Raw genomic sequence first — 27,941 nt, forward strand, 5'->3', positions numbered from 1 at the left:
CAGCCCAGAGCCTGATGCGGGGCTTGAACTCAAGGACCGCAAGATCGTGACCTGGCTGAAGTCGGACGCTTAACCGACTGCGCCACCCAGGCGCCCCGAAACCACAATTTCTTTATCCATTCATCAGTTGATGGACATTTAGGCTCTTTCCATAATTTGGCTATTATTGAAAGTGCTGGTTCCCATTTCTCCACATCCTCTCCAGCATCTGTAGTCTCCTGATTTGTTCATTTTAGCCACTCTGACTGGCGTGAGGTAATATCTCAGTGTGGTTTTGATTTTTATTTCCCTGATGAGGAGTGACGTTGAGCATCTTTTCATGTGCCTGTTGGTCATCTGGATGTCTTCTTTAGAGAAGTGTCTATTCATGTCTTCTGCCCATTTCTTCACTGGATTATTTTTTTTGGGGGTGTGGAGTTTGGTGAGTTCTTTATAGATTTTGGATACTAGCCCTTTATCCGATATGTCATTTGCAAATATCTTTTCCCATTCCGTCGGTTACCTTTTAGTTTTGTTGATTGTTTCCTTTGCAGTGCAGAAGCTTTTTATCTTGATGAGGTCCCAATAGTTCATTTTTGCTTTTAATTCCCTTGCCTTTGGAGATGTGTCAAGTATGAAAATGCTGCGGCTGAGGTCAGAGAGGTTTTTTCCTGCTTTCTCCTCTAGGGTTTTGATGGTTTCCTGTCTCACATTCAGGTCCTTCATCCGTTTTGAGTTTATTTTTGTGAATGGTGTAAGAAAGTGGTCTAGTTTCATTCTTTTGCATGTTGCTGTCCAGTTCTCCCAGCACCATTCGTTAGAGACTGTCTTTTTTCCATTGGATACTCTTTCCTGCTTTGTCAAAGATTAGTTGGCCGTACATTTGTGGGTCCAGTTCTGGGGTCTCTATTCTATTCCATTTGTCTATGTGTCTGTTTTTGTGCCAATACCATGCTGTCTTGATGATTACAGCTTTGTAGTAGAGGCTAAATTTAGTCTGGGATTGTGATGTCTCCCGCTTTGGTTTTCTTCATCAGTATTACTTTGGCTATTCGGGGTCTTTTGTGGTTCCATACAAATTTTAGGATTGCTTGTTCTAGCTTCGAGAAGAATGCTGGTGCAATTTTGATTGGAATTGCATCGAATGTGTAGATAGCTTTGGGTAGTATTGCCATTTTAACAGTATTTATTCTTCCAATCCATGAACACAGAATGTTTTTCCATTTCTTTGTATCTTCAGTTTCCTTCATAAGCTTTCTATAGTTTTCAGCATACAGATCTTTTACATCTTTGGTTAGGTTTATTCCTAGGTATTTTATGCTTCTTGGTGCAATTGTGAATGGGATCAGTTTATTTGTCTTTCTGTTACTTTGTTATCAATGTATAAGAATGCAACTGATTTCTGTACATTGATTTTGTATCCTGCGACTTTGCTGAATTCATGTATCAGTTCTGTCAGATTTTTGGTGGAGTCTATCGGGTTTTCCACGTATAGTATCATGTCATCTGCAAAAAGTGAAAGCTTGACTTCATCTTTGCCAATTTTGATGCTTTTGATTTCCTTTTGTTGTCTGATTGCTGATGCTAGAACTTCCAACACTATGTTAAACAACTGATTGCTTGTTTTTAATAGTAGCCATCCTAGTGATTATGCGGTGATTTCTCATGAGGTTTTGAATTGCATTTATCCAATGATAGAGATGTTGAGCATCTTTTTTTTTTTTTTTTCAACGTTTATTTATTTTTGGGACAGAGAGAGACAGAGCATGAACGGGGGAGGGGCAGAGAGAGAGGGAGACACAGAATCGGAAGCAGGCTCCAGGCTCTGAGCCATCAGCCCAGAGCCTGACGCGGGGCTCTAACTCACGGACCGCGAGATCGTGACCTGGCTGAAGTCGGACGCTCAACCGACTGCGCCACCCAGGCGCCCCGTTGAGCATCTTTTAATATGCTTTTTTAGCCATATGTATGTCTTCTTTGGAGAATTATTTGTTTAGGTCCTTTGCCCATTTTTAAATCGAGTTGTTTGGTTTTTTTGGGTTGTTGAATTGTTCTTTATATATTCTGGGCATTAGCCCTTTATCAGATAATATAGTTTGCAGTTTTTTTCTTCTAGGTTGTCTTTTAACATAAAATTTAAAAATTTTGATGAAGTTCAATTTATCTTTTTTTTTTCTTTTTGGTTTGTTGTACTTTCAGTATCCTATTTAAGAAATCATTGCCTAGTCCAAGGTCATAAAGATTTATGCCTTTGTTTTCTTCTCCAAGAGTTTTATAATTGTAGCTTTCACTTTTATGTCTTTGATACATTTTGAGTTAATTTTTGTATATGATATTAGATGGGGGTACAAGTTCATTCTTTTGCATTGGATGTGTAGTTATCACAGTACTGTTTGTTAAAAAAGACTCTAGATATTTTTAACCTATGCACTTTTTTTTTACTTTTAATATGTAAATATTGCAAACATGCACAGAAATAGATAGTATAGTGAATTCCCATGTACCCATCATACAGTTAGAAAAATTATAAAAATTTTACCATTCTTACCTCATCTAATTCTCCACCCCTAACACAGTAACTCTTTTTCCCCTTACAGTGAATTAGGGCAAATTCAAGACCTTTTTTCACTTCGTACATTGGTAGTTTATGTGTCTCTGACAGAGAAAGACTTTTTATTTTATTTTATTTTATTTTTTTGAAATTTATTGTCAAATTGGTTTCCATACAACACCCAGTGCTCATCCCAAAAGGTGCCCTCCTCAATACCCATCACCCACCCCCCATCAGCCCTCAGTTTGTTCTCAGTTTTTAAGAGTCTCTTATGCTTTGGCTCTCTCCCACTCTAACCTCTTTTTTTTTTTTTTTTTTCCTTCCCCTCCCCCATGGGTTTCTGTTAAGTTTCATAGGATCCACATAAGAGTGAAAACATATGGTACCTGTCTGAGAAAGACTTTTTAAACATAACCATACCACTATTGTTACACTCTAGAAAATTATCAGTTATTCCTTAATATTATATCCTACTCAATTTTTCTGACTGCTAGTTGTTGCCTTAGTTTGAGATGTATATTGTTCCTTGTAATGTATAGTGTAAGGTCTTTTATTTTCCATACCATTTATTTGTTGGATAAACTGGTCATTTTGTCCTTTAGAATCTCCAGTATCATGGATTTAGCTTACTGTATTCTCAGGTTGGCATTTAACATATGACTTTGTTCCCCTTATTTTTTTAAATGATAATTAAATCTAGAATATTGATTAAATTTAGTTTTGAAATTTTTTTTTAGGCGAGGGACTTCATAGCATAGGTGGTGCTGAGAAAATTTTGTTGCAGAATATCAGGAAGCACTTATGTTTCATTGTCTTGCTTTTTAGTGATGTTAAGCTTGATTGGTGGTTGTGGGGGGGGGTGGTTCCTGGATGGCTCAGTTGGTTGAGCGTCTGACTCTTGATTTTGGCTCAGGTCATGATCTCATGGTTTGTGAGTTTGAGTCCCCCGTTGGGCTCTGCATTTGTGGCATGTAGCCTGCTTGGGATTCTCTCTCTCTCTTCCTCTCTCTCTGATCCTGATCTGGCTCTCACCCTCCCCCCAAAATAAATAAATTAAATTTAAAACAAAAAAAGATTGATTGGTGGGTTCAATTTAATCTTTCATGTTAAAGTTCCCCATCTACCTTTGGATTTGGAAAACGGTGATTTTCTTTTTTTTTTTTTTAATTTTTTTAATGTTTATTTTTGAGAGACAGAGTGTAAGCAGGGAAGAGGCAGAGAGAGAGAGAGAGAGAGAGAGAGAGAGAGAGAGAGAGAGAGAGAATCCGAAGTAGGCTCCAGACTCTGAGCTGTCAGCATAGAACCTAATGTGTGGCTCAAACTCAAGAACTTCAAGATCACGACCTAAACCAAAGTCGGATGCTTAACCAACTGAGCCACCCAGGCACCCCATGGAAAATGGTGATTTTCTAATTCTGTCATTTCTTCTAGCATTTATTAGCTGTGATTATTCTTTGAGGAATAAATTCATCTCCTTAGTTTCCCCCAGATACTGTTCATACCAGAAAGGCACGATAAATCCATGATTCTTTGTTTCATTATCAGTGTTCAGAGTAATAAGTTGTACTCTGGCAACCTCCACAGGATGGCCAAAGAGGAACTTTCTTTTTACTTTTTTTTGTTGTTGTTTATTTTAGAGAGAGAAAGAGAGAGACTGCATGTGAGCGGGGGAGAAGGGCAGAGGGAGAGACAGAATCCCAAGCAGGCTCCATGCCCACACAGGGCTCCATCCCATGACCCTAGGGTCAGGACCTAAGCCAAAACCAATAAATAGTCAGATGCTCAACCCCCCGAACCACCCAGCCGCCCCTCTTTTTCTTTTTTTGAGTGTCATTATGAACTATTGGTATTTGTATTTTTTATGTTTTCCAATCATTGCAGTCACCATTCCTGTATATGCTCAAGGGAGAAATTTGGCAAATGAGAATCCTTTTGCCTGGCTCTGATTTCCTTGACTTGCCTGTAGTAGTATTGTTGATATTTTGTTGCTTTTTGATTTGACAAGATATCTCAAGTTCATTGTGTACAATTTCCTGTGTCAGACCTGGAAAAAGCCATTTCTCCAGGAAGCCCTGATTTCTTTTAGTGGGAGGTGATGTTTAAAGTCCACAATCCCGGGGCGCCTGGGTGGTGCAGTCAGTTAAGCGTCCGACTTCAGCCAGGTCACGATCTCGCGGTCCGGGAGTTCGAGCCCTGCGTCAGGCTCTGGGCTGATGGCTCAGAGCCTGGAGCCTGTTTCCGATTCTGTGTCTCCCTCTCTCTCTGCCCATCCCCCGTTCATGCTCTGTCTCTCTCTGTCCCAAAAATAATAAATAAACGTTGAAAAAAAATTTTTTTTAAAATAAAGTCCACAATCTGAAGGCAGAGGTACTCATTGCTACTGGGTTATCATTGCTTTTAGGCCTTTTCAGGCCATTCCTCATGCCAGATCTTCTACCATAATTCCTTGATTGTCTGATGCTTGTTATATAGTTGATTCTTAGGGGCATTTCCTGGGAACAGTGTTCTTTGAGTTCTGTGTTTCATAACTGTTTCCTTTAGCTATGGAAGTTAATTTGGCTGGGTAGAACATCTTTGGCTTAGATATTTAAATGTATAATTTCATTATCTGCTGGTGTAAACTGTTTGTGCTAATGTCTATTGTCAGTGCCAGTGTCTGTTTTCTTTACCTTTTAAGTAATTTGGACTGTCTGCACAGATGCTGATGATTTTTTCCCCCTTGAAATCCAGTAGTTTTATTAGACTGCGTGTTGATGTTGATCTCCTGGGTTGTTTTCCCAGGTATACCTGGGTATACCCAAGAATATCCCAGTGATATACCATTTCAGTATACAAATTTAGCCTTCTTCTTTTAATTTAGAGAAATTTTTTGTATTATAGTGGCTAGTATTTGTTCTATTTCCTAGCATGGGTTTTCTTTTTGGGGGCCTTCTATAATATGTATTTTGTATTTACTTTGCCTTTTATTTGTCACTTTTGCTTTTAAATATGTTTTTCATTTTCTTCTTTTTTTTCTTCCTTAATTTGTATGGTGTTTTCTCATGTGTCTCCTCTTCATTTCTGATCCTTTTCTGAGTTAGCTCAGATTTCTTTTTATGTCTTCCTAATTTCTAATTATGATTTATGTTGTCATCTCCTTATCTCCTTTAGGCCAGATTTTTCTGCTTATTTTCATTTTCTGTAGGTATGCTGTTCACATTATTATCCTCTTTTTCTTTAAATATCATTGTATTAGAACTGATCAGCAGTACATTTCTGTGGCTCATGTTTATTTCCTATGCATTTTGAATGCATTTTGTACATTATGTAATATTAAAATTTTATTAGCTCTGATGATGATAAGCTCTAAGTTACAACCTATTAAACTATAAGCTGTTGTAAGTTAGGTACCATGTCTTTTTCTTTAGCAATATGTTGTAGTTAGGGTGGTGGTCTGTCTAGGTCAATTGTCATTGACACCATGCTTGCTCTATAGTTTAGCAATCTCATTTATTGAAATTATATCTGTGTTGTAACATAATGTCTTTGTAATGTCATGGGCATCTTTAATGGAAAGGTACTTTTTTTTTATATAAGCACTAAACAGATTTTGGAACTGAGTTTGTGGTGTTTTTACTCCCTTTCCAACAAAGCAACCTAATTAATGTATAGAATTAATGGTGCTACTTGGTCCTGGAATGTTTGTGTTAATTAATTAGCCCTGATATGCTGCTGCTGTTTCTTTTGTTTTAGGTTAAATGGAAACCACCCTTGGGAGCTGGATGCCTGTATAACCGTTCTATCACATCAGTGAATTGCAATGAGTGGAGGAGGAGAGCAGCCGGATATTCTCAGTGTTGGAATCTTGGTCAAAGAAAGATGGAAAGTGGTGGGTATCTCTCTTAGATCGAGAGAGAGACAACATGTGGGGTAATTTTTGGTATTTTGATAAAAATAGGATTTCCTTAGGAAATAATATATATATTGCTAATATGCCTGAATCAGTTTTCAGTTATTTTTCTGTTATTGTCTTGTTTATACAATAATTCTTGCTTTATACAGTAGTCAGTTTTCCTAACCACTGATAGCTAATGCTGAGGAAGGTAGAAAAAAGTGTACTTAGAGAAAGACAAATGAAAAAAAAATACAGTACAATGAACTTCTCTTTTAAAAAAGTTTTGAACTTTTTATTAAGGAAAATTGTAAGCATACATAAAAGTAGTGAGACTGATATAATTAACCTTTATATACTCATGCCCCAGCTTAAGTAGTTATTAATTTATAGTCAGTCTTGTTTTATCTCTTTAACCTCCCTCCCGGAATATTTTGAAGCAAATCTTTTACCCTGGTATTTCTTCTGTGTGTACTACAATTATGTATCTCTAAAGGTTAAAAATTCTTTTAAAAATGTAGTCATAATATTATCACATCTAAAAAAGTAATAATTTTTTAATGTCATTAAGTATCCTTCCAGCTTTCACATTTCCCCTATTGTAAATTATTTTTAATGGTTTGAATCAAATCCAAATAAAGCCTGGGTGTTGCAGTTGGTTGACATCACTTAAATATCTTTTAATTTCTAGATTTCTTTTCATCTTGCTTTTGTTCCTCACAGTTTATTTATGGAAGAAACTTGGTCATTTACCTGTAGAATTTCACAGTTTGGATTTTTCTGATTTCTTCTGTGTGGTATTAATAGGTTTCTCTGTCTCATGTATTTTATGTAAATTCTTATTTATTTACTTATTTTTAGAAGCTTATTTATTTTGAGAGAGAGAGAGAAAGCAGGGGAGGGGCAGAGAGAGAGAGAGATAGAGAGAATCCCAGGCAGGCTCTGCACCGACAACCCCCCAGTGTGGGACTCGATCTCAGGAACTATGAGATCATGACCTGAGCTGAAATCAGGAGTCGGGCACTTAACCAACTGAGCCACCCAGGCATCCCCAAATTGTTATTTATTGGGGTTTGATTAGATCTAAGTTCAGGTTTGTTTATTGAGTTGGCGTTTTTTTTTTTTTTTTTCATAAAGGGTATTGTGATCTTTCAATAGGAGGCACATAATGTCTTATCACTCATCAAGACATTGTGTGTCCTATTGGCCATTCTCATTTTAGCAGTCCTGATCATCATTTTCTAGGTCTGTTAATTGCAGATTATTGAGCGTTTGTTATTCCTTCATTTTTTAAATGTTTGTTTATTTATCTTGAGAGAGAGAGAGAGTGCACACGTGTGCAAGTGGGGAAGAGGGAGAGAGAGAGAATCTGAAGCAGACTCCACACTCAATGCAGAACCTGACATGGGGCTCAGTCTTACAACCAAGATATCATGACCTGAGCCAAAATGGATGCTCAACCCACTGAGCCACCCAGGCACTCCTGTCATTCCTTCATTTTTTAAAGTACATCTACAAAGAGAAATTTTTTTGTTGTCAACTATTTGATTGTCCTGAGGTACATTTTGATTAGGAAAAGAGAATAAATGCTTAATTCTTTTTCTTAATTTACCAGTTTTCAAAATAATGAATTGGTTCCCTGGCATTTTCCAAAAGTGACCAATGAGATTTTTAAAAATAGGTAGTCAAGAATGCATGGATTTAAGCATATTTCATATGTTTCAGTCAGTTGTCATTACTATCCTTATTGATCCCTAAACTGTCTCATTTGCCTAAGGGAGGACACCCTTCAAGTTGTCTCTTGAGTCTTTCAACATGATCCTAATAGTCCTTTGATATCTTCCTTGTCCTGGATTGGAATCTGCCATCTTCTCTGCTCTTCAAGGAACAATTTTTGTTTCAGATGTATTTAAATATGTGTTTTAATCAGAGTTTTGTTCATTACCAGGTGTAGGAAAGTTGTTATAGTGGTTTCCTTAGTTTATCAACAGATTGGAAAAAGAAGATTCTTCCTTTAGAAATACAAATTTTGTTCCTATGATACAGTGTTTTAACCAATTAGGCAAATCAATTGACTTTGAAAATTTACTTGAGTAAATGTAAGAAAAGAATCATGTTGTCATCATGGATTGGTGCAGGAAGATTACAGTTAGTAATCTTTTATGTAAGTCAGAAATGAGTGTTTCTTTGGTGAGTGCTTTGTATTAAGTGCTGTGATAAAGTTTGGCTGTTTCCAGTAGACATATCAAAAGGTGACAAATGAAGCTATGCCTGGCTTAGTTGCTCTGTCCTGATAATTAGAACTAATATACGTGTCGAACATGTCCCCCAAATTTGGGAGGCATAGTAGCATTTTAGTAAGAAATAGTCTCATTGTTATGGATGGTGTTTTGGTTATCTACCATTATGAACAAACTGCATCAAAATTTAGAGGCTTAAAAAACAATCATTTTTTTACGTATAATTTTGTGGATTAGGAATTTGAGATGAGTTTGCCTGATAGTCTCTTTTTTTTTTTTAATTTTTTTTAAACATTTTTATTTATTTTTGAGACAGGGAGAGACAGAGCATGAACAGGGGAGGGTCAGAGAGAGGGAGACACAGAATCTGAAACAGGGTCCAGGCTCTGAGCTGTCAGCACAGAGCCCGACGCGGGGCTCGAACTCACAGACTGTGAGATCATGACCTGAGCCGAAGTCAGATGCTCAACCGACTGAGCCACCCAGGCGCCCCAGTTCGTCTCTTAACCATGTGGCACTCGGCAGGGTTGGGTGGGTTAGAGGATCCAACTTCCAAGTGGGCTGTTTGGTGACTTGAAGGTCCTTGGTTCCCAAATCCTCCCCCTGTCATCCCTGGTAGCTTATTTTCTAGGACCTCTTCACAGGTCTGTGGCTTCTCAGATGGTCACACTTTTTATATGGTAGCTGGCTTTTGAGAGACAGGAAACAGAAACTGCAGGGCTGGTTAAGGGCTGTTCTCAGGGCTGGGGCAGTATTACTTCACCATGTTCTGTTGGTTAAAGCAGCCACACGATTAACCCATATTTAAGAGGGTGGGGAATGGATGCTGTATCTTGGGTGAGGGGCAAGGTCACACTGAAGAAGAGCAAAAGGAATGGGTGATATTGTTGTGATCATCTTTAGGAAACAAAGTCTGCCACAGGCCTTACCACCATTCTTTCCCTAATCTACATACCCCCATCATACTAAACTGCCTCTAGCTTTCTGCTTTATAAACATTGATGATGTCTTAATGCTTTGTCAAGCTCAGTAAAAAATATTAATGTTCCCACTATTGTTGAGATGACATTATAGGAGTAGACCAAGGAGCAAAATCATTACTTTGGTCTAGATTTTCTGTTCTGTCATTTGGTAAGGTTGTTGTGAGGTAAAACATGAAGGTACCTCTTACCACTGTCCATAATTAGAAAAATGTCCTTTTGGTATTGTTATGGATTTTTAAAGTTATACTAGGCTTTGTTTCATAGATATTAAGAATTGTAAGTATCAATCAGGGCCCAACAAAAAACAATTTAACTGAAATGAAGTTCTGGAACTTTATTTTAATCCTGCACTCATACTGGAATTTCTCATGCTATCTCTTCCCATCACCCAACTGGAATAAAGGATTATGGCTCTTATATACAAAGCAATGAATAGTTATTTAGCAATAATTATGTAGTTACCACTTAGCCACTTGCTGTAAGGGAAACAAAAAAATAGAAAGGTGTGGCTGTTTCTGAAGAAACTTAGTTTCACTGTAGGGAGCTAGGACATTGACAGTGGAAAGTCAAAAAATAGCATAGTGTATTAATACAAGTGATATCTGAGGTGTTTAGCTTAGTAAAATGATTAAATGATTAAGCAAATAATTCCTATAGGGATTCAGAAGATAGAGAAATCTGCCTGGAGGTAATCAGTAATGCAGTGTTCTTGAAAGAAGTAGAGCTTAAAGTGAGTCCTCTGGGGTGGTTAGGATTTAGGACCCTTGTGCTTCCAGTGAGGACTGCCTGCTTTACATCACGTCTTAGGTGTTTGATAATGTGGAAAGGAGAAGACCTTCAGGAAATGGAAGAACGCTAATTCCGTGCTACATCTGGTTTGAAGTATACTACCCACCTTGGTGCTCATAGCTCTACAGGTTTAGTTGTCACTAACACTTGAGAACTTGCTTGTAGTACTCAGACAGAGATCCTGGTATTCCCTAGTTAAGCTAATACATTTTATCAGGAAGGATATTAAGTGTTTGTTGAAGGTGTTTTATTTGATTAGACTTTGTCTTATCTGAGCATATAGTTATATAGTGAACTCTGGGACAGTTTAGAACAGGAGTTTTCTGTCTCTTCTGTGGAGTCTGCTCAGTGCCTCAGAGAGGAGGATAAGTGGTGCTGAGAAGGCTGGGCTCTGGTTGTCTCACTCCCACCTCCAGCCTCTGCACATACACATCTCAGCTGGGGTCCAGATATGATTTTGATTGGCAAAAAGATTTCATGGTTTAAAAGTTTACAAATGTTGCCCTAGAATTAAAATAACATATCTGGTTGTTGGGGGGCATTTGTGGCAAGCGAAACTTTCAGGTGCTGTGCTTTTTTGTGACATTTTTGATGCTGTAGAGTAAATTTTAAAATTGTGGCTGAAATAATTTCATTACCTTTGTGGGCAAAACCATGGGAAAAGGTTTTGATGGTATTTGTAAGGCATTTGTTTTCTTGGCATATGTGCAGTTAATTTAACGATATTGAGATCTTTTATCCTCAAATAGGGATAGTAAAATTATATACAAGAGATGAATTGGTTTCCAATTAGAATGTTCTAGTAATTTTATGTGTGTATGTTCTTATTTCCCCTGCAGTTGAGGAAGATTGGGGGTGGGGGCTTTGGAGAAATTTACGATGCCTTGGACATGCTTACCAGGGAAAATGTTGCACTGAAGGTAGAATCAGCTCAACAACCAAAACAAGTTCTGAAAATGGAGGTTGCTGTACTGAAAAAACTACAAGGTAAGCTATTTTGTATGATACACCAAACAATTTATAATTTGTTGTTACCTTTCTAAACCTCAGTTACATTCTCAAACTATTAATGAATAATCAGGAATAAACAATGCTTAGCATTTTTCTCTTGGAAATTTTATCACTGGCTAGTAGGAGTGGAGATACTGATTGCTTAGGCTAATTGGACTTTGGGAATTCCTTTTTATGGTGAACAAGGATGACAGAGTGAATTTCCTAAAACATTCTGCTTTAGAAAGTGTTTTTGTAAGTCTATTTTGGTAAAAATTTGCCTTTTTTTTTTTTTTTAAACCACTAAACATGAATACCTCTGAGTTGTTTCTCCTCATGTCATTGGGTGTAAATATGCTTTAATCACTAAGGAAGCTGCCTTCAAATCATACTGCAGGATGGATTAAAAATAATACTATTTGTTGTGTGGATAACTTTTTCTTGCCCTGTTGTCATTTTTGAGATCTGTTTTCTACTTGGGTTCCTATTTCTTACTACAAGGATAAATAAGTTTTTTTCTGACTTTAACCCAGTCATGTAATACCCTGAATTTATTGCTAGTTTATATTCATCTTTGTATCTTCAGCTTAATGATGTAATCTGATATTACTCATATTTAAATGTTTTGTCTGAATCAATTAAATGGGGTTATTAGCACATTAAATGATCTTGTTAAGCTCTAGACGGTTTGATATTGTTATGGGACATTCATTAGTATCTAAAGGAATTTAGTGGTAACATATAGAGCAAAGGAAGTTGCTAGAATTAGTAGAAATAACTGTAGTTGGTAGAAATAGCAAGCACAAAATGCTGTGTAGCCTAGGACCTTCAAATTCATGGCTGTGTAGTCTCTAGGGTGTGAATGTGCTCTCTTTGTGAATTCTTGATGTTTGGAATTCTAGTAAACTAGTTTGTGTTAAGTTAATGAAGTGTGTGTGTATTATGTATTCTGGCAATGTCTGTTCTTTTAATCATTGCCCTTTGCCTAAGCTTTCTGATTATCCAGGTTTCTCTAACAATTGGCTCATTTGATTAGAGCCTGATGCTAATAAAATTATAGATCTGTTTAATAGTTATTTTTTAGTCCAAAATTCGCTTTCCCAAAACATGAGAAATTAGGAAAGCGGTGGATAAATCAATACCTATTAGAAGAAACATAACTGGAGAAGGAAGAGTAGGGGAAAAAATGGTGCTCTCTTTTTTTTTTCACCTTTTCTCTGTACTCCTTGATTCTTTGGAGCTGTTCTCAGCTCAGTGACATAGAGGCCGCACAAATAGGTGCGGCTGGAGCTACCAATTCCTGGGTTGCTCAGATCTTACCAGATCTCTTTGACTCTCAGACAAGCTCATAAAGGATATGTCAGCATCAGTGTGGCCTGCACGGTGCCATTTCACCTTTCTCCTACTTGGCCCTGGGAAGATGTTTCCAGGTGAGGCAGGATATAGCTCTATAGGTCTTTCAGTAGGTTTCTTGCCTATTTTGACCGCAATTTACCCAGGATTCTATGGGATAAAGCCTGAAGATAACTTCAGTAGCTTTTTAAAAAAAATTTAATATTTATTTATTATTATTTTTTAAAATATAATTTATTGTCAAGTTAGCTAACATACAGTGTATACAGTGTGGTCTTGGCTTCAGAAGTAGATTCCCATGCTTCATCGCTTACATTCAGCACCAGTTCTCGTCCCAACAAGTGCCGTCCTCAATGCCCATCACCCATTTTCTCCTCCCCCCCATCAACCCTCAGTTTGTTTTCTGTATTTAATAATCTCTTATGGTTTGCCTCCCTCTCTGTTTGCCACATTATGGAAACAGCCCAAATGTCCATCAACTGATGAATGGATAAAGAAGGTGTGGTTTATATATACAATGGAATAGTATTTGGCAATGAGAAAGAATGAAATCTTGACATTTGCAACGACATTGATGGAACTGGAGGGTAGAATGCTAAGTGAAATAAGTCAGTCAGAGAGGGACATATATGTTTTCACTCATATGTGGAATTTGAGAAACTTAGAAGACATGGGGGAAGGGAAGGGGAAGAAAATAATGTTTGTTTATTTTGGGGAGAGACAGGATGTGAGCAGGGGAGGGGCAGAGAGAGAGGGAGACACAGAATCTGAAGCAGGCCCCAGGCTCTGAGCTGTCAGCACAGAGCCCAACACGGGGCTCAAACTCACAAACTGTGACATTGTGACCTGAACCGAAGTCGGACGCTTAACCGACTGAGCCACCCAGGTGCCCAACTTTAATGCTAAACCCTTAGATGCTGAGGCTCTCCTTCTCTTTCTGGCTATTTTATCTTTCATACTATTAACTGACATGTTTTTTCTACCCGCTTATAACCACATCCTAGTTCTCAGAATCCTTCACTTTCCAAAAATAAATGGGTTTTTATTTTCTGGTCTGTATTTCTTCTTTTGTTTTTAAATTTTCATTTCTATGGTCTGTATTTCAATGAGGCAGCTCTTGACTCTTCTTGGCTTTCTCACTTATGCCTTCTGCGTATTTAATGCTTCACAACTTCTTTTTGTTGAAAGTGCTTTAGAATTTGGGCCTTTTTGAGAACATTTTTACGGGGCTGACTTGGCTTGCCTTCCTTTTGATATAATGACTTCTTACTCACTGACCCCAATAAAAAGGCTAAGTGTATAAGGAGAAGATATACAACCAGAGGCTAACCCTTTAAAGGATTGGTTGGTTTTAGATTTTTTTTTTAATGTTTATTTTTGAGAGAAAGCAAGAGACAGAGTGTGACTGGGGGAGGGGCAGAGAGGGAGGGAGACACAGAATCCAAAGCAGGCTCCAGGCTTTGAGCTGTCAGTGCAAAGCCTGATGCGGGGCTCAAACTCACAAACTGTGAGATCACTAACTGAGCCAGAGTCAAATGCTTAACCCACTGTGCCACCAGGTGCCCCAGGATTGGTTGGTTTTTAACTGATGTTCAATTTTTGATAGGTAGTATAAGGATTTGTTTCTTTATAAGATAAAAAGATATTTTAAGGTGAATTTAGCCAGAGCCCTAAGTTTTATTCCTTGTAATACATCAATCCCCCTTTTCAAAATTCTCACAGTTTTTTTTTTCCTGGATTCCTTCAGTTCTCAATTTTCTCTCAGTCTAACCCTGTATTTCCTTAGCTCATGCAGAATTCTCATTACTAGTATGATCCTTTCTCACTGGCCCTGAAGTGTGAAGGCCTTAGCGTTTTACCCCATCTTTTCTTCTAAATCACCTCCCTATGCTACTGTCTCAGATTACTCTATTTTCACAGCTTTCTGAACCATTCTGGATGTATCCTACAATTCTCTATTGAGTCAAGTTTGACTCCTGAATTGTACTTGGTTTTTAAAAATGTGTTTGAGGGGCGGTGGCTCAGTTGGTTAAGTGTCCAACTTTTGATTTCGGTTCATGTCATGATCTTGTGGTTCATGAGTTCCAGCCCTGTGTTGGGTTCTGTACTGACAGCACAGAGCCTTCTTGGGATTCTTTCTTTTCCTTTGTCTCTGCCCCCTCCCTGCTTGTGTGCGTGCTCTCTCTCTCTCTCACAAAATAAATAAATAAACTTAAATAAATAAATAAAAATATGTTTGAATGCGTTAGTTGCTACTAGACTAAACCATGTCTGTAGGCAGTACTTCTAGTACTAGATAGTACGTCTACACTTAGTTATTATTTTGTAAAGTATCCTAGTAAATAGAACCATACAACTTAATAAGCTTTTCTTTTTAGTAATATATATCTGTGTATAATTTATTTGTGTTTCTTCCTTGTCTCCATTTGGACTTTACTGTTTTTGAACCTTTTTCAATTCAATTGCTTTGAAACTTAGAGCTAAGGGGATAATTGCCTCCCTCGTCTGTTAGATTCCTTTTCCTTTCTTTTCTCCCATCTTCAATACATGTTTGTAGCAATATCCTTGCTATCTTCACTTCTCCATTTTAATGGCCCTCTTGAGTTGTATCTCAACTATACCATTTTTTTTTTGTTTTTGGTCTTTTTAGTAAGTATAGTTTTATTTGCACTGCTCGTGTAAGAGGAAAAAACCTTCTGTCTCATGACTTCAAATTGATCACCAGTAATTCTGTAGCACCTCAGAAACCTATCATCAATGCTTTTTATAAAGATTCCTATTCCATTTATAAAATTTTGATACATAGCTATAATCCTGCAGCAAGACAGGCAAATCTTAACTTTGCTATTTTCCCTAATTTTTATTATGAAAAAATTTAAATATACACAAAGATGGAAATAATTATATAAAGAACATTCTTTGTACCCAGTACTCAACTTTGATGTATCAGCACTTGGCCAGTCCTGTTGCAGCTATATCCTACTCCTTCAACACTCTTTGCCACCTTGCTGGAGTAATATTTAAGAAATATTTAAGAAATGCTAGGTTGCTTCTGCATCCTGGTGCTGCTTCTGGGATATGTTTGTTATAATTGGTGAGCCAGTATTGATACATTATTATAACTAAGATCTATAATTTGTGGTAAGGTGCTCCTTTTTTAATATAACATAAACAGTAGTTTTAAACACCTATCAAATACAGGTTATTCCTCAATACCATCTAAAATCTATGCAGTGTTTAATTTCTCCTATTGTATCAAAAATATCCTATTGTTCTGTCTTTGAGGCCTATTGATACCTTGTCAGCACTGATGGGGAGGGAAGGAACTGGTGAGTGAGCAGGACTGAGAGGCATGCTTTGACTCTTGACTATAGCATTGACCAGTGGGAAGTGGCAGAAGTATAATATATAGAAAAACATAAGTTGTAGTTGACAAAAAAAGTGACACCTGAGGAATCAGGACCAACTCCACCATCCACTGCTGTGTGAACCTAACCAGTCCAGGCAGGCTCCGTGATATCAGCCCAGACCCCGACGCAGGGCCTGAACTCATGAACCATCAGACCATGACCTGAGCCCAAATCAAGAGTCAGATGCTTGGGGCGCCTGGGTGGCGCAGTCGGTTGAGCGTCTGACTTCAGCCAGGTCACGATCTCGCGGTCTGGGAGTTCGAGCCCCACGTCAGGCTCTGGGCTGATGGCTCAGAGCCTGGAGCCTGTTTCCGATTCTGTGTCTCCCTCTCTCTCTGCCCCTCCCCCGTTCATGCTCTGTCTCTCTCTGTCCCAAAAATAAATAAACGTTGGAAAAAAAAAAATGTTTTAAAAAAAAGAGTCAGATGCTTAACCGGATGCTTAACTGACTGAGCCACCCAGGTGCCCCTGCATTTATTTGTTGGAGAAATGAAGTTCTTAGTTCTATTCTATAGAACAGTCCAAATTCTGGATTTGGCTAATCACATACTTGGGGTGCCTTTTAACATGTTTCTCTAGCCTCTGTGTTTCCTATGAACTGGTAGTAGATATATAGAGCTTCGGTGAGATTCATGTTGTGATTGCTGTTGTTTTTGGCAAGAGTACATTGTCTGGATATATTGTTTCCATAGGGGTTACAAAATAGTGATTTTTTTATTTCTGATTCTTTTATTTCTACCAAATTTCTGAAGTGGAACTATTCTATCAAGTTAGAACTTTATTTCATCAGCTCTGTGTTTCCCCCGAAACATAGTTGATCCTTCTTATTTTCCAGTTCTCAGAATAATGAGCTTTGTGCCATATATGACCGGTGAATTTTTTTGTTTTTGTTTTTGTTCCCAGAATCACCATGAACTCAAGGATTTTTATGTATTTTATTTCAACTCATTGCAGTCATTGTTATTTTGATGCTCAAATTTTCGTGTCTTTGGCTAGTGGAAGCCCTTTCAAGTTGGTTGCTGTGTCTTTCTGACTCCAGTGTTCTTTGATACCATCTTTCCTTTCTGGCACAGGCCATATTTCAGGCTTTCCTTGAACTTTCCCCCATGCTGTTGTTGGAATCTGGAACTCTGTTTCTCCAGGAAGCCCTATTTCCTTTTATTGGGAAATAATTGAGATTACAATATGGCCCTAGGGCACTAGTTGCTATTGGGCCAACACATTTTTCTCAATAGGTTTTAATAACCACTAGATTCTCTCTGGTTTATTCTTAATGTGTACTTTTTAATGTGTTTGAATTATTTTTTTTTTTTTAGTTTATTTATTTTGAGAGAGATAGTGTGTGCACACACAGAGGAAGAGCAGAGAGAGAACTAGAGAGAGAATCCCAAACAGGCAACATACTCATTGTGGAGCCCGATGCCAGGGCTCCATCCCAGGACCATGAGATCATGACCTAAGCCGAAGTCAAGAGTTGGCTGCTAAACTGACTGAGCCACCTGGGAGCCCCTGAATTGTTTAATTTTTTTATAAAGAAAATTTTTTTTTACAAATGAAAAATTCTGTTTAATTATATTTAAGTATTTCTCAATGTGTCCAAAATTGTTTACAAGTTTTCCTTGTATTTATAACAAATCTGAATAGAAAATTTTAATAAAATATAGGTCTAATTTAAGAAAACTTTAAATGAATCATTCATGTTTAAACTCTAATATCAGTTATTTCTTGGCAGTTAGTAATTTTCTGTCAAATAATTATTCCAGGTTTATATTTAACTTTTAGTGTTATGCTTTTATCCCAAGACTGCATAAGAATATGCAAATTTAATGAAGAGAATGGTTTTTTTTAGACACAGTGAAAATCTTCCAGTTTAGAAGGTTCTCACCTTGGATAAATAGGCACTTTTAGCCTCTAAGAGTATTTAATAAGGTGATCTTAAATTTGCTCTGTATCCAAAGCATCTGAAGATCTTGTCAAAAGGAAAAGGAGTTCCCACTCAGAGACTTAACAGATTCAGAGTCTGTGAGCTGCCTTCTTCAGCTTTCTTGGCCATTCTAACGCACACACAAGTTTGAGAGCAAATCCTTTAGAAGGTTCTTGAATCAAGAGACTTTATAGTTTCTTCCTTGTCAGTCCTCTTTTTTTAATTTAATTTAATTTTTTTATTTTTAAAAATTTACATCCAAATTAGTTAGCATATAGTGCAACAGGAGTAGATTCCTTAGTGCCCCTTACCCGTTTAGCCCCCCCCCCCCCACTCCTCCAGTAGCCCTCAGTTTGTTCTTCATAAATATGAGTCTCTTCTGTTTTGTCCCCCTCCCTGTTTTGTTTTTTTTTTTTAATTTTTTTTCAACGTTTTTTATTTATTTTTGGGACAGAGAGAGACAGAGCATGAACGGGGGAGGGGCAGAGAGAGGGAGACACAGAATCGGAAACAGGCTCCAGGCTCTGAGCCATCAGCTCAGAGCCCGACGCGGGGCTCGAACTCACGGACCGCGAGATCGTGACCTGGCTGAAGTCGGCGCTTAACCGACTGCGCCACCCAGGCGCCCCTCCCCCTCCCTGTTTTTATATTATTTTTGTTTCCCTCCCCTATGTTCATCTGTTTTGTCTCTTAAAGTCCTCATGTGAGTGAATTCATATGATTTTTGTCTTTCTCTTAGCATAATACCCTCCAGTTCCATTCACATAGTTGAAAATGGCAAGATTTCATTCTTTTTGATTGCCGAGTAATGCTCCATTGTGTATATATATATGCACCACATCTTCTTATCCATTCATCCATTGATGGACATTTGGGCTCTTTCCATACTTTGGCTATTGTTGATAGTGCTGCTATAAACATGGGGTGCATCTGAATTGTTTATTTTTTTTTTATAAAAAAATTTTTTTTTAATCTTAATTTATTTTTGAGAGAGAGTGGGAGACACAGAATCTGAAGTAGGCTCCAGGCTCCGAGCTGTCAGCACAGAGCCTGATGCAGGGCTCGAACTCATGGACAGTGAGATCATGACCTGAGCTGAAGTCGGATGCTTAACTGACTGAGCCACCCAGGTGCTCCTGAATTGTTTATTTTCAATTGTGTTGGGGGCTCAGTCGGTTAAGCATCTGACTTTGGCTCAGGTCGTTATCTCTCGGTTTGTGGGTTCGAGCCCCACATCGGGCTCTGTGCTGATAGCTCAGAGCCTGGAACCTTCTGTCTCTGTCTCTCTGTGTCCCTCCCCTCCATTCGTGTGCGTGCGCGCGCGCGCTCTCTCTCTCGCTCTCTCTCTTTCTTTCTCTCTCTCTCTCTCTCTCTCTCTCTCTCTCTCTCTCAAAAATAAATAAATAAAACATTAAAAAAAAATAGGGTCACCTGGGTGGCTCAGTTGGTTAAGCGTCTGACTTAGGCTCAGGTCATGATCTCATGGTTTGTGCTGACAGCGTAGAGCCTGGAGCCTGCTTCGGATTCTGTGTCTCTCTTTCTCTCTGCCTCTCCCCCACTTGAGCTCTGTCTGCCTGTTTGTCTCTCTCTCAAAATGAATAAAAAATAAATAAAATAAAAATACATTTGTGTTCCCTTTTAAATTGCAAGCTATTTAAAGAATTATATATACTTAAACTTGACATATATATTATGTTCAGGAGCAAAATGGTAGCACCAATTAGCTTTGTATTTGGTGATAGCATACATTTGTAAATGGCGATATGAGAGAGTAAGAAAAATAACTTCTATTTCTGGTAATTTTCTTTATAAACTTTTTTTTGTTGTTGTTAAGTAAAAAAAAAAAAAAAAAGTTTAGATGATCACAGCTTAGATTCTCCAAACCATGTTGGATAGAGATTTAACTCTTTATTGTTATAAAAAACAGTCACTTGGATCTTCCAGAAAATCATTTCTATTTGGTTTAGAAGTTTTTTATTTTTGGATATAGGTGGTTCTACTGTTTTGGGAATTCAAGAGTATTATAAAATTACTATGTTTTATACTTAGTATATCTTTTCATCAAAGAAGCTTTCTTGGATCTTTAAAAGTTTAGGTTTTGTTTATTTGCTTCTAATTACTATATAACGATATATCTAAGCATAAAATAGTTTTTCTTTAAAAGTATCCTACAGATCAGATTTCTCACTAATTCTTATGTGAAAGTGCCTTCCATAATGTGTTCAATCTAATGAAGTTTATGGTGTTTAAAAATCACTGCTTAAATCAATGAGTGACTTAGAAAGTTGTCTAGCTTTCCTGCCCCATTTTAACTCTACTTCATTCTGTGAATGAAATAAAGCATCATCTTATCTCTTGTACTCTTTCATTATGCACCAACTTGAGTAAAACTGAAGTTTTTCTCTTTATCTTAGATGAGAAGATAATTTATAAACTAAGTTTTTTCTCCTCTAGATTCTCTAAAAGCAAGTGTAGAAAGATCCTATTAATATCAAAAAATAATAGGGGGTGCCTGGCTAGTTCATTTGGTTATAGCACATGAGTCTTGATCTCAAGGTTGTGAGTTCAAATCCCACATTGGGCATGGAGGCTACTTAAAAAAAATAGAGTAAATGCCATTGTTTGATAATCAAGTAATTTTATTTTTATTTTTATTATTCTCAGTTGAAATAGCTGGGAATTAATTTTTCTTGCCCCACATAAATGTAGAGGAAAACTACTTTGGTATAGCCCTTAAAAAGGAATTGATTTTGTTTTGACTTCTGGGGAAATTTTTTCACTCTGTTATATTGGTCTTGCATTTTATTTTTGCCTTGGAGACTGCAGAGCACAAGCTGAGAGTTGGGAAGAAGGATTGCTAGTACGGAAGAGCAGCAGTACCTCTTCTGCCCTCCTGCTTGAAGTCTCTAGCTTCTGCTGCAAAGTATGACTACTCCCTTTCCCCAGTTGTAAGAATGAGAGACAACGTCTTTTTTGGATTAGACTACTGGTCTCTCCAGTATAGAAGACTGTCTGTGAAAGTTACTCCAAAGTGCTTGCCCTCATCAAGGTGCATCTGTACCATCAAAGGGTGTTAGAAGATCTCTGATAACTCCTTTTGTGGGAGAACAGAGTAATTGAACTCTGGGACTAAAAGGTTAGAGATAAACCCTCACCCTTTATTATATCATCTACCCATTTATTAACCTGTCATCTGCTCTTTTGTTTATTTCATCTGGTACTTCTTTTCCCTAAAGTAACTTTTGCTTGCCCTGGTTAAGGTTCATTTGTTCTATCAAAGATGTGTTAGGAGATCTCTGAGAACTTTATCTGTTCAGTGCATTTATTTTAATATTCTCTACTTGGAAGATTTAACATTATCTGCCAGCTTGGGGATTTGTCTATTCATTACTCTGGACATATAGAAATAGAATAGTTCTAGGTTATTTAAGGAGCAGAGTTCCATTTTCTTGAAAGGGAATATAATGTATATATGTTTGTCTTTGTATATACATATGCACATATAGTTACATGTGCTTTATAAGCACAATGAAAGTCTGGAATCATACAGAGCTCAAGAAGCCATTGGAAATGGTTATGTTTGGGTATTGGCATTAGGAAGGACCGGGAAAGGAGAGGATTTTTTACTGTAAAGCTTTTCATATCCCTCAGTGCTTAAGAAATTGAAAAGAATTATGCAAATCTTTCTTTTATAGTAAAAATGTAGTATAATGATAATAAATATCTTCGGAATCCATTCTTACTCTTTATCTACTGTTTACATTTCTGAATGATTGAAAATACATGGTGAATTAATGAAGTGTAGTGTGATATAATAAAAAAAAACTGTTTTGTGTTATGAACTTGCTTTATAAACGGTTAGTAATACCTTATTTTTGGAGAGATCTGTAGAGTGTTTGAGAGCTGACTATATGCTAGGAGTTGGGGTACTGAATGCTAGGCTCATTCATACTTATCTTGTTTTACTATCTTCTGTCTAGTTCATGTGTAAGACCTCGCTCTTTTTTTTTTTTTACAACCCTTTTTAAGGGTGTAAGTATTCACAGTACAAGATTTAAAAATCAAACAGAAGAATAAAGTAAAAAGTAAGTTTGCTTTCTCTTAGCCCCTCACTCTCCTCCAAAATTAACCATTGTTACTAGTTTCTTTTGTTTTTTCCAGAAATAGTACATAGTATAATCAGCTATTTATCTATCTTTACGCATGCATATATGTAATCATGTGATATATATTCTATATATAAATCATGGAATCATAATCATTTATAAAATCCTTTGATTACATATGACATGACTTTTTGCGTGTGTGTATGTAAAATTTCCCTCTCTTACCCATATGCCTCCACAATATGTGCAATCATATTGTATATATATTTGTTCTGCAACTTAACATGACCCCTAAGATTCAGGCAGTAACACTCATTTTTTATGCACCTTTATGTTCTGCAGCAGGAATAATTGTTCAAACATACTGATTGCATCATAGCATTCCCAACCTTTGCTAAAACAATTCAGGGGCTTCCTTTTCTCAGGTAAAGTCCAGCCACCTTAACCTGGCATACAAGACCTTGAATTGGTTCCTGCCCGCTTTGCTTGCCTCTTGAAACTCTTGGCTTAGACTTGGAGTGTTGGTCATCTTCCAACTTTTTTCAGTTTTTTAAACAGTTTATAACCTCTTCTCTGCAATCTACTTCCTCTGTTTTGTACTTTGGATAACTCCTACTTTTTTTTTCTTCTTTTAACAAATTTCTAACAGTTGTAGCATTTACAAAAATCCACAAGTAAAATAAGATTTAAAGAAATAAAGCAAAGTACAGTTAAAAACTTCACTTTTTTCATAAGCATATAATATCCAAAAGAATATATGCTTAAAAAATGTGATTCTACTGGCTTACTTATTTCCTTTTTCACAATAAGGTTAATGTAGAATTTGCTTATTTTTAATTTTTAATTTTGTATAATCAAAGTTATATAAATAGATTCAGTAATTAGTTCCTCAAAGTTATTATGAAAAGCAGTAGTCCAGGTTCTGGTTCCAGATAAGATGGAGTAAGCACACTTCACCCTGTCTCTCCCACTGAATGCAGCTATAAAACCTGGACAGAGTGCTTGGAGTGGCTATTTGAGGACTCTGAAAAATAAATAGTAGGAGGCAGATTGGGGAAGAAGACCAGAATTCAAAGTACCACTGAACCGGCGGTGAGTTTACCATTTCTTTCCTTCCAGTATGCCCCAGCCTGAACTTAATGTATCCTGAAACTTGGAAGTGAGCATTATTAACACGACAGAAAAACTACCAGGAGAAGCCCTCTAGTTCTGACTCAAGGTGCTCCGGGAAGGGGTCTCCTAATGCTCAGAGAAAATGTGGCAATACCGCATCATTCTTTTTTTCTTCTTTTTTTCCTTTTCTTCATTTTCTTGCACCCCAGGCCTCAAGCAGTCCTTGGGAGCAGCTGCAGTGGCCTCAGTGGGGGCAGGCAGGAGCCTAAATCTCAGAGGGAGGGGAAGTTTCCTCTCAGATTGGAGGAGCTCTGGTCTCAAGAGAGTGAGGTAAACCCCATGGCTTTTCTCCTCCCTCTGCTCTTTTTTTGTTGCTTGGCCCAGTCTTGAGGAGTACATGGCAGAGTGGGGTTAATGAAGCCTCAATTTTCTGCTGGAAAGCTGGAAAAGGAGAGCCCCGGGGAACCAAGAGATTGCAAGAAAATGATGAGTTTGGGAAACTGACTACTTAAAGTTACTTACGGAATCATGAGTTGACTTCCAAGCTGTACCTACCTGAGTCTGATCCTAAACAGCATACAGAAACATTGAGGACTGAAATACGGGATAGACCACCCCTTAACTCCCAAACTAGACACTACGTGGGACAGTTATAAAACACATTCAGTATGACTCCAGAGGTTTTGAAAACTGAATTGAAATTGGAAATAGAACCCACAGGAGGCTGGTCAGAACTTGAAATGTGAACCCAACTGGTCAGTTATTGTCCAAAACAAAAACACCAACATTCTTAGTGGGACTTAAATAGGACCCAGAGTATCATAAAGTAATATTCCAAGTGTCCAGAATGCAATCTAGAATTACTCAGCTTAAAAAGAATCAGAAATAATTGAACTCACGTGGGAAAAGACACCTAACAGATGGTGATCACACATATGTTAAAATTATCTGAAAAACAGTTTTAAAATCAGCTATTATAACCATGTTCCAGGATTGAGCGAGAAGATAGAAAGTCTCCACAAAGAAATAGAAGATATGAAGAACTAAATGGAGAATTTAGAACTAAGAAATACAATAATGGAAATGAAAACTCATTAAATCAGCTCAACAGCAGAGTAGACATGACAATGAAAGAGTCAGTGCACTTGAAAATAGATAAACAGAAATGATGTAATTTGAAAACAGAGGAAAACAGTTAAAAATAAAGAAATACACAGCCTCAGGGACCTACGAGACTATGATAAAGTCTTAAATTTGCATCATCAGAGACCCAGAATGAGAAGAGAATGAGTGTGGTCCATCAAAAATACTTGAAGAAATAATGACATAGAGATTGGAAAGAAGACATAAAACTGTCCCTATTTGCAGATGGCATAATCATCTATGTAGAAAATCCCAAGGAATCCACGAAAAAATTCCTAAAGTAGTGAGTTTAGCAAGTGATTCATGGTCAACTCAGAAAAAGCAATCATATTTCTATATGCTAGTGATAAACAATTAAAAACTGAATTTAAAAAACTTTACGTAGCTCCCCCAAAATGAAACACTCAGCTATAAATGTGACAAAATATGTGTAAGATCTCTATGCTGAGAATTATAAAACCCTGATTAAAAAAAAGAAAAGATTTAAGTAAATGGAGAAATACGTTGTATTCATGAATTTGAAGAATCGCGATAGTAATGATGGTGGTTTTCCCCAAATGATCTATAGATTTAAAGCAGTATTGATAAAAAAAAAATCCCAACAGCACTCTGCCTAGTTATAAACTGATTCTACAATTTCTAAAGAAAGGGAAAGAACCTAGAATAGCCAAAACAATTTTGAAAAAGAAAAATGTTGGAAAAAATGAAACTACATGATTTAAAAACAGCATGATGCTATCATAATCAAGACTTTATTGGCAAAGGAAAGAGCTGTAGCTCAATGAGATAGAATAGAGATTCCAGAAATAGGCCCACACAAATATGGCCAATAATTTTTTATAAAGTTGCAAAATGGAAAAGGAATAATCTTTTCAATAAGTGGCGTTGGAATAATTGGACATCAACATACAAAAATAATGAAGTTTGATCTAAACCAAACATATTATACAAAAATGAACTTAAAATGTACCACACATCTAAATTTGAGACATAAAGCTATATAGCTTTTAGAAGAAAATGAGAAAATCTCTGTGTCCTGAGTGTAGACAAGAAGTTCTTTGACATGAGACCAAAAGCATGATTCATGAAAGAAGAAATCGATGAATTGGAGTTTATCAAATGGAAAACATTGCTTGTGAAGATGCTACTAAGAGAATGAAAAGACACATTATAGGCTGGAAGAAAATACTAGCAAGTTACATACCTGCAAAGGACTTATATTTGGAATATGTAAAGAACTTTGAAAACTCAATGGTAAGAAAATAAGCCATTTAAAAATGTTTAATAGGCTTTGGCAAAGGGGATATAGAGTGGCAGATCAGCTCATGGAAAGATGTTTAGCATAACTAGCTATTAGGAGAATGCAAATTAAAACCATGGTGAGTTACCATTGCACATCCATTACGATGGCTTAAATTAAAACTGTTAACTGTACCAAGTACTGAGGAGGATGTGGAGCAACTGGAACTCTCACATTGTTGGTGGAGTTGCAAAATGATGCAGTTCTTCTAGAAAGCAATTAAACAGATACTTACAAAAGTTAAATATGAATTTACTGTGTGATCCATCAATCCTACCCATAGGCATTTACCTTTGAGCAATAAAAATTTGTGTTCATATAAAAGCAGATACAAGAATATTTATATCACCTCTATTCTTGTCAAAAATGTATAATTCAAAGAGTGAATGGATAAATCACGGGTGGTAAATCCACATACAGTGGAATACTGTTTGGCAATAAAAAAGTATGAACTCCTAATTCTCACAACTCCTGATTTCCTCTTCTTAGGGGAGTCTCTCCAGGGACCTCCTAGTCAGCTCCAGTCAGGCATTTTTGATCTGTTCACAAGTATCATCCTTGGATCACACCTCAGTGTCTTCCTGGGGATTCCCTTTGCTTCTTTTATATTGTATGCCTTGTTGAATCCCTTTTCTTTTGTGTTTATTCTCATTTAGTGAAGCACTTCTACTAGCTCCCTGAGTAAAGGATGCATGGGAGGTATGTGTTTGGGACCTCTCTTGCATATCTGGAAGTGTTTTTATCCTACTCTGACGTCCAAATGAAAAACTGGCTGGATTTAGAATTCTGTATGGAAAATAATTTTGCTTCCAAAATTTGTCTTCATACTCACTGTAGTGGTTAAGTATAATTCTATTATGATTCTTGTCACTTTGGCAATATCTAATTTTTTTCTCTTTTTCCCCAGGGTTTTTCATGATGATATGCCATGGTATGGGTGTGTTTTAATCTAGTATGCCTGTTTGTGTGCTTTATTTAAACTTGTGATCTGAAGGTTTCTCTTGGGGAAGTTTTCTTGAATTATTTTGTTGATGGTTTCCACCCCCTTCGTTATTATTATTATTATTATTATTATTATTATTATTATTATTTTCCTTATACTGGGCCTTGGAATGGTTCCCTAATTCTTGGTTTCTTCTCTCTTATTTTTACATATGCTTGTTTGTACATATCTGTGATAGACAAGTACATTTTTTAAGTAGGGTAATGAAATTGTGCTTATTTTATTCATTCTAACCACAAAAGCCTGGTAGTTTTAAATTGGCAGTTGTGATAGAATAGAGAGTTTTGTTTAAAAGGTAGAATTCCCTGTGATGGCTATCTAGATTGAAGAGATGGAAACTTTTGCCTTTGACTCCTGGTGAGCTACTATAACCTAGGTAATTGTTAGATGGGCAGCCTCGTGAGTGCTAAGAGGAGCCTTTGTTCCTTAAACTCCTTGGCTCAATTTTTTTCCTGGGGACTTGGTTTAGAGGGCTCACCACTTTTGTTTTGTTTTGTTTTGTTTTGTTTTGTTTTGTTTTGTTTTGTTTTACCGACAGGTTAACTCAGTCAAGCTCTAAGCTCTGTGATGCATTCTAATCCATCGAATCTATTGATTTCTCACAGTGCTTATTCTTTGTTCTTAGAAGCTATCATTTGATCTCATATTGTCATATTGTATAGTGAGTTCATTTCTTTCAACAAAATTGTAGATTCTTTGAGGACAGGACCTATGCCTTTTATTTTTCTGTCTTCCTTGGTATAAGTACTTCACGAACTGTTTTTGTTAGGTTGGGTGTGGTTTGTTTGGTGGTGGTGCAAATGGGTAAATAAGAGGAGTAAATGATAGGTGGGTAAGGAAGCTAGGACTGATTTTCTTGTGTCTTTGGCAGTACAGTAGCCCAGCTTTGCAGAATCCCAGTATTTGCTAGTTTGCCACTGAGCTGGAATTTATTCTTTAAGTTACAGAGCATCCCCATTAGTGGGTTTGGGATACTTTTAACTCAGCTCTTCACTTTATTACTAAATGGCTTTTTTATTTTGAAAGGAAAATGATTGATGCCTCTTTCTGATTTTTTTACTGTCTTCTATCATATAAAAATAACATACAGTTATTTGCCTTTTGCATGACATTATTATTCATTAATATTTAATGCTAGGATGTAGACCACCACACCATCACTTGCCATAGCTTTTTAAGCTCTTGG

At 37.0% G+C, this 27,941-nt stretch overlaps 1 protein-coding gene across 6 annotated transcripts in view; it reads left to right on the top strand.

Annotated features, from left to right (window-relative positions):
- TTBK2 (tau tubulin kinase 2) overlaps positions 1-27,941 on the top strand; it is a 162,601-nt gene that overhangs the window by 28,038 nt on the left and 106,622 nt on the right. For 2 of the 6 annotated variants that reach the window (XM_011283046.4, XM_019832596.3), the window contains exons 2-3: positions 6,263-6,398; positions 11,253-11,400. In XM_011283046.4, the coding sequence (XP_011281348.1) occupies positions 6,330-6,398; positions 11,253-11,400 (217 nt within the window). In that variant the 5' untranslated portion in view covers positions 6,263-6,329. Of the gene's footprint in view, positions 1-6,262; positions 6,399-11,252; positions 11,401-22,119; positions 22,176-23,176; positions 23,289-23,560; positions 23,640-27,941 lie in introns of those variants that run through there. The other 4 variants (XM_019832599.3, XM_019832597.3, XM_023255458.2 and 1 more) reach the window with 4 other exon arrangements.

This window comes from Felis catus, chromosome B3 (assembly GCF_018350175.1).
Source record: "Felis catus isolate Fca126 chromosome B3, F.catus_Fca126_mat1.0, whole genome shotgun sequence".
Classification (NCBI taxonomy): domain Eukaryota; kingdom Metazoa; phylum Chordata; class Mammalia; order Carnivora; family Felidae; genus Felis; species Felis catus.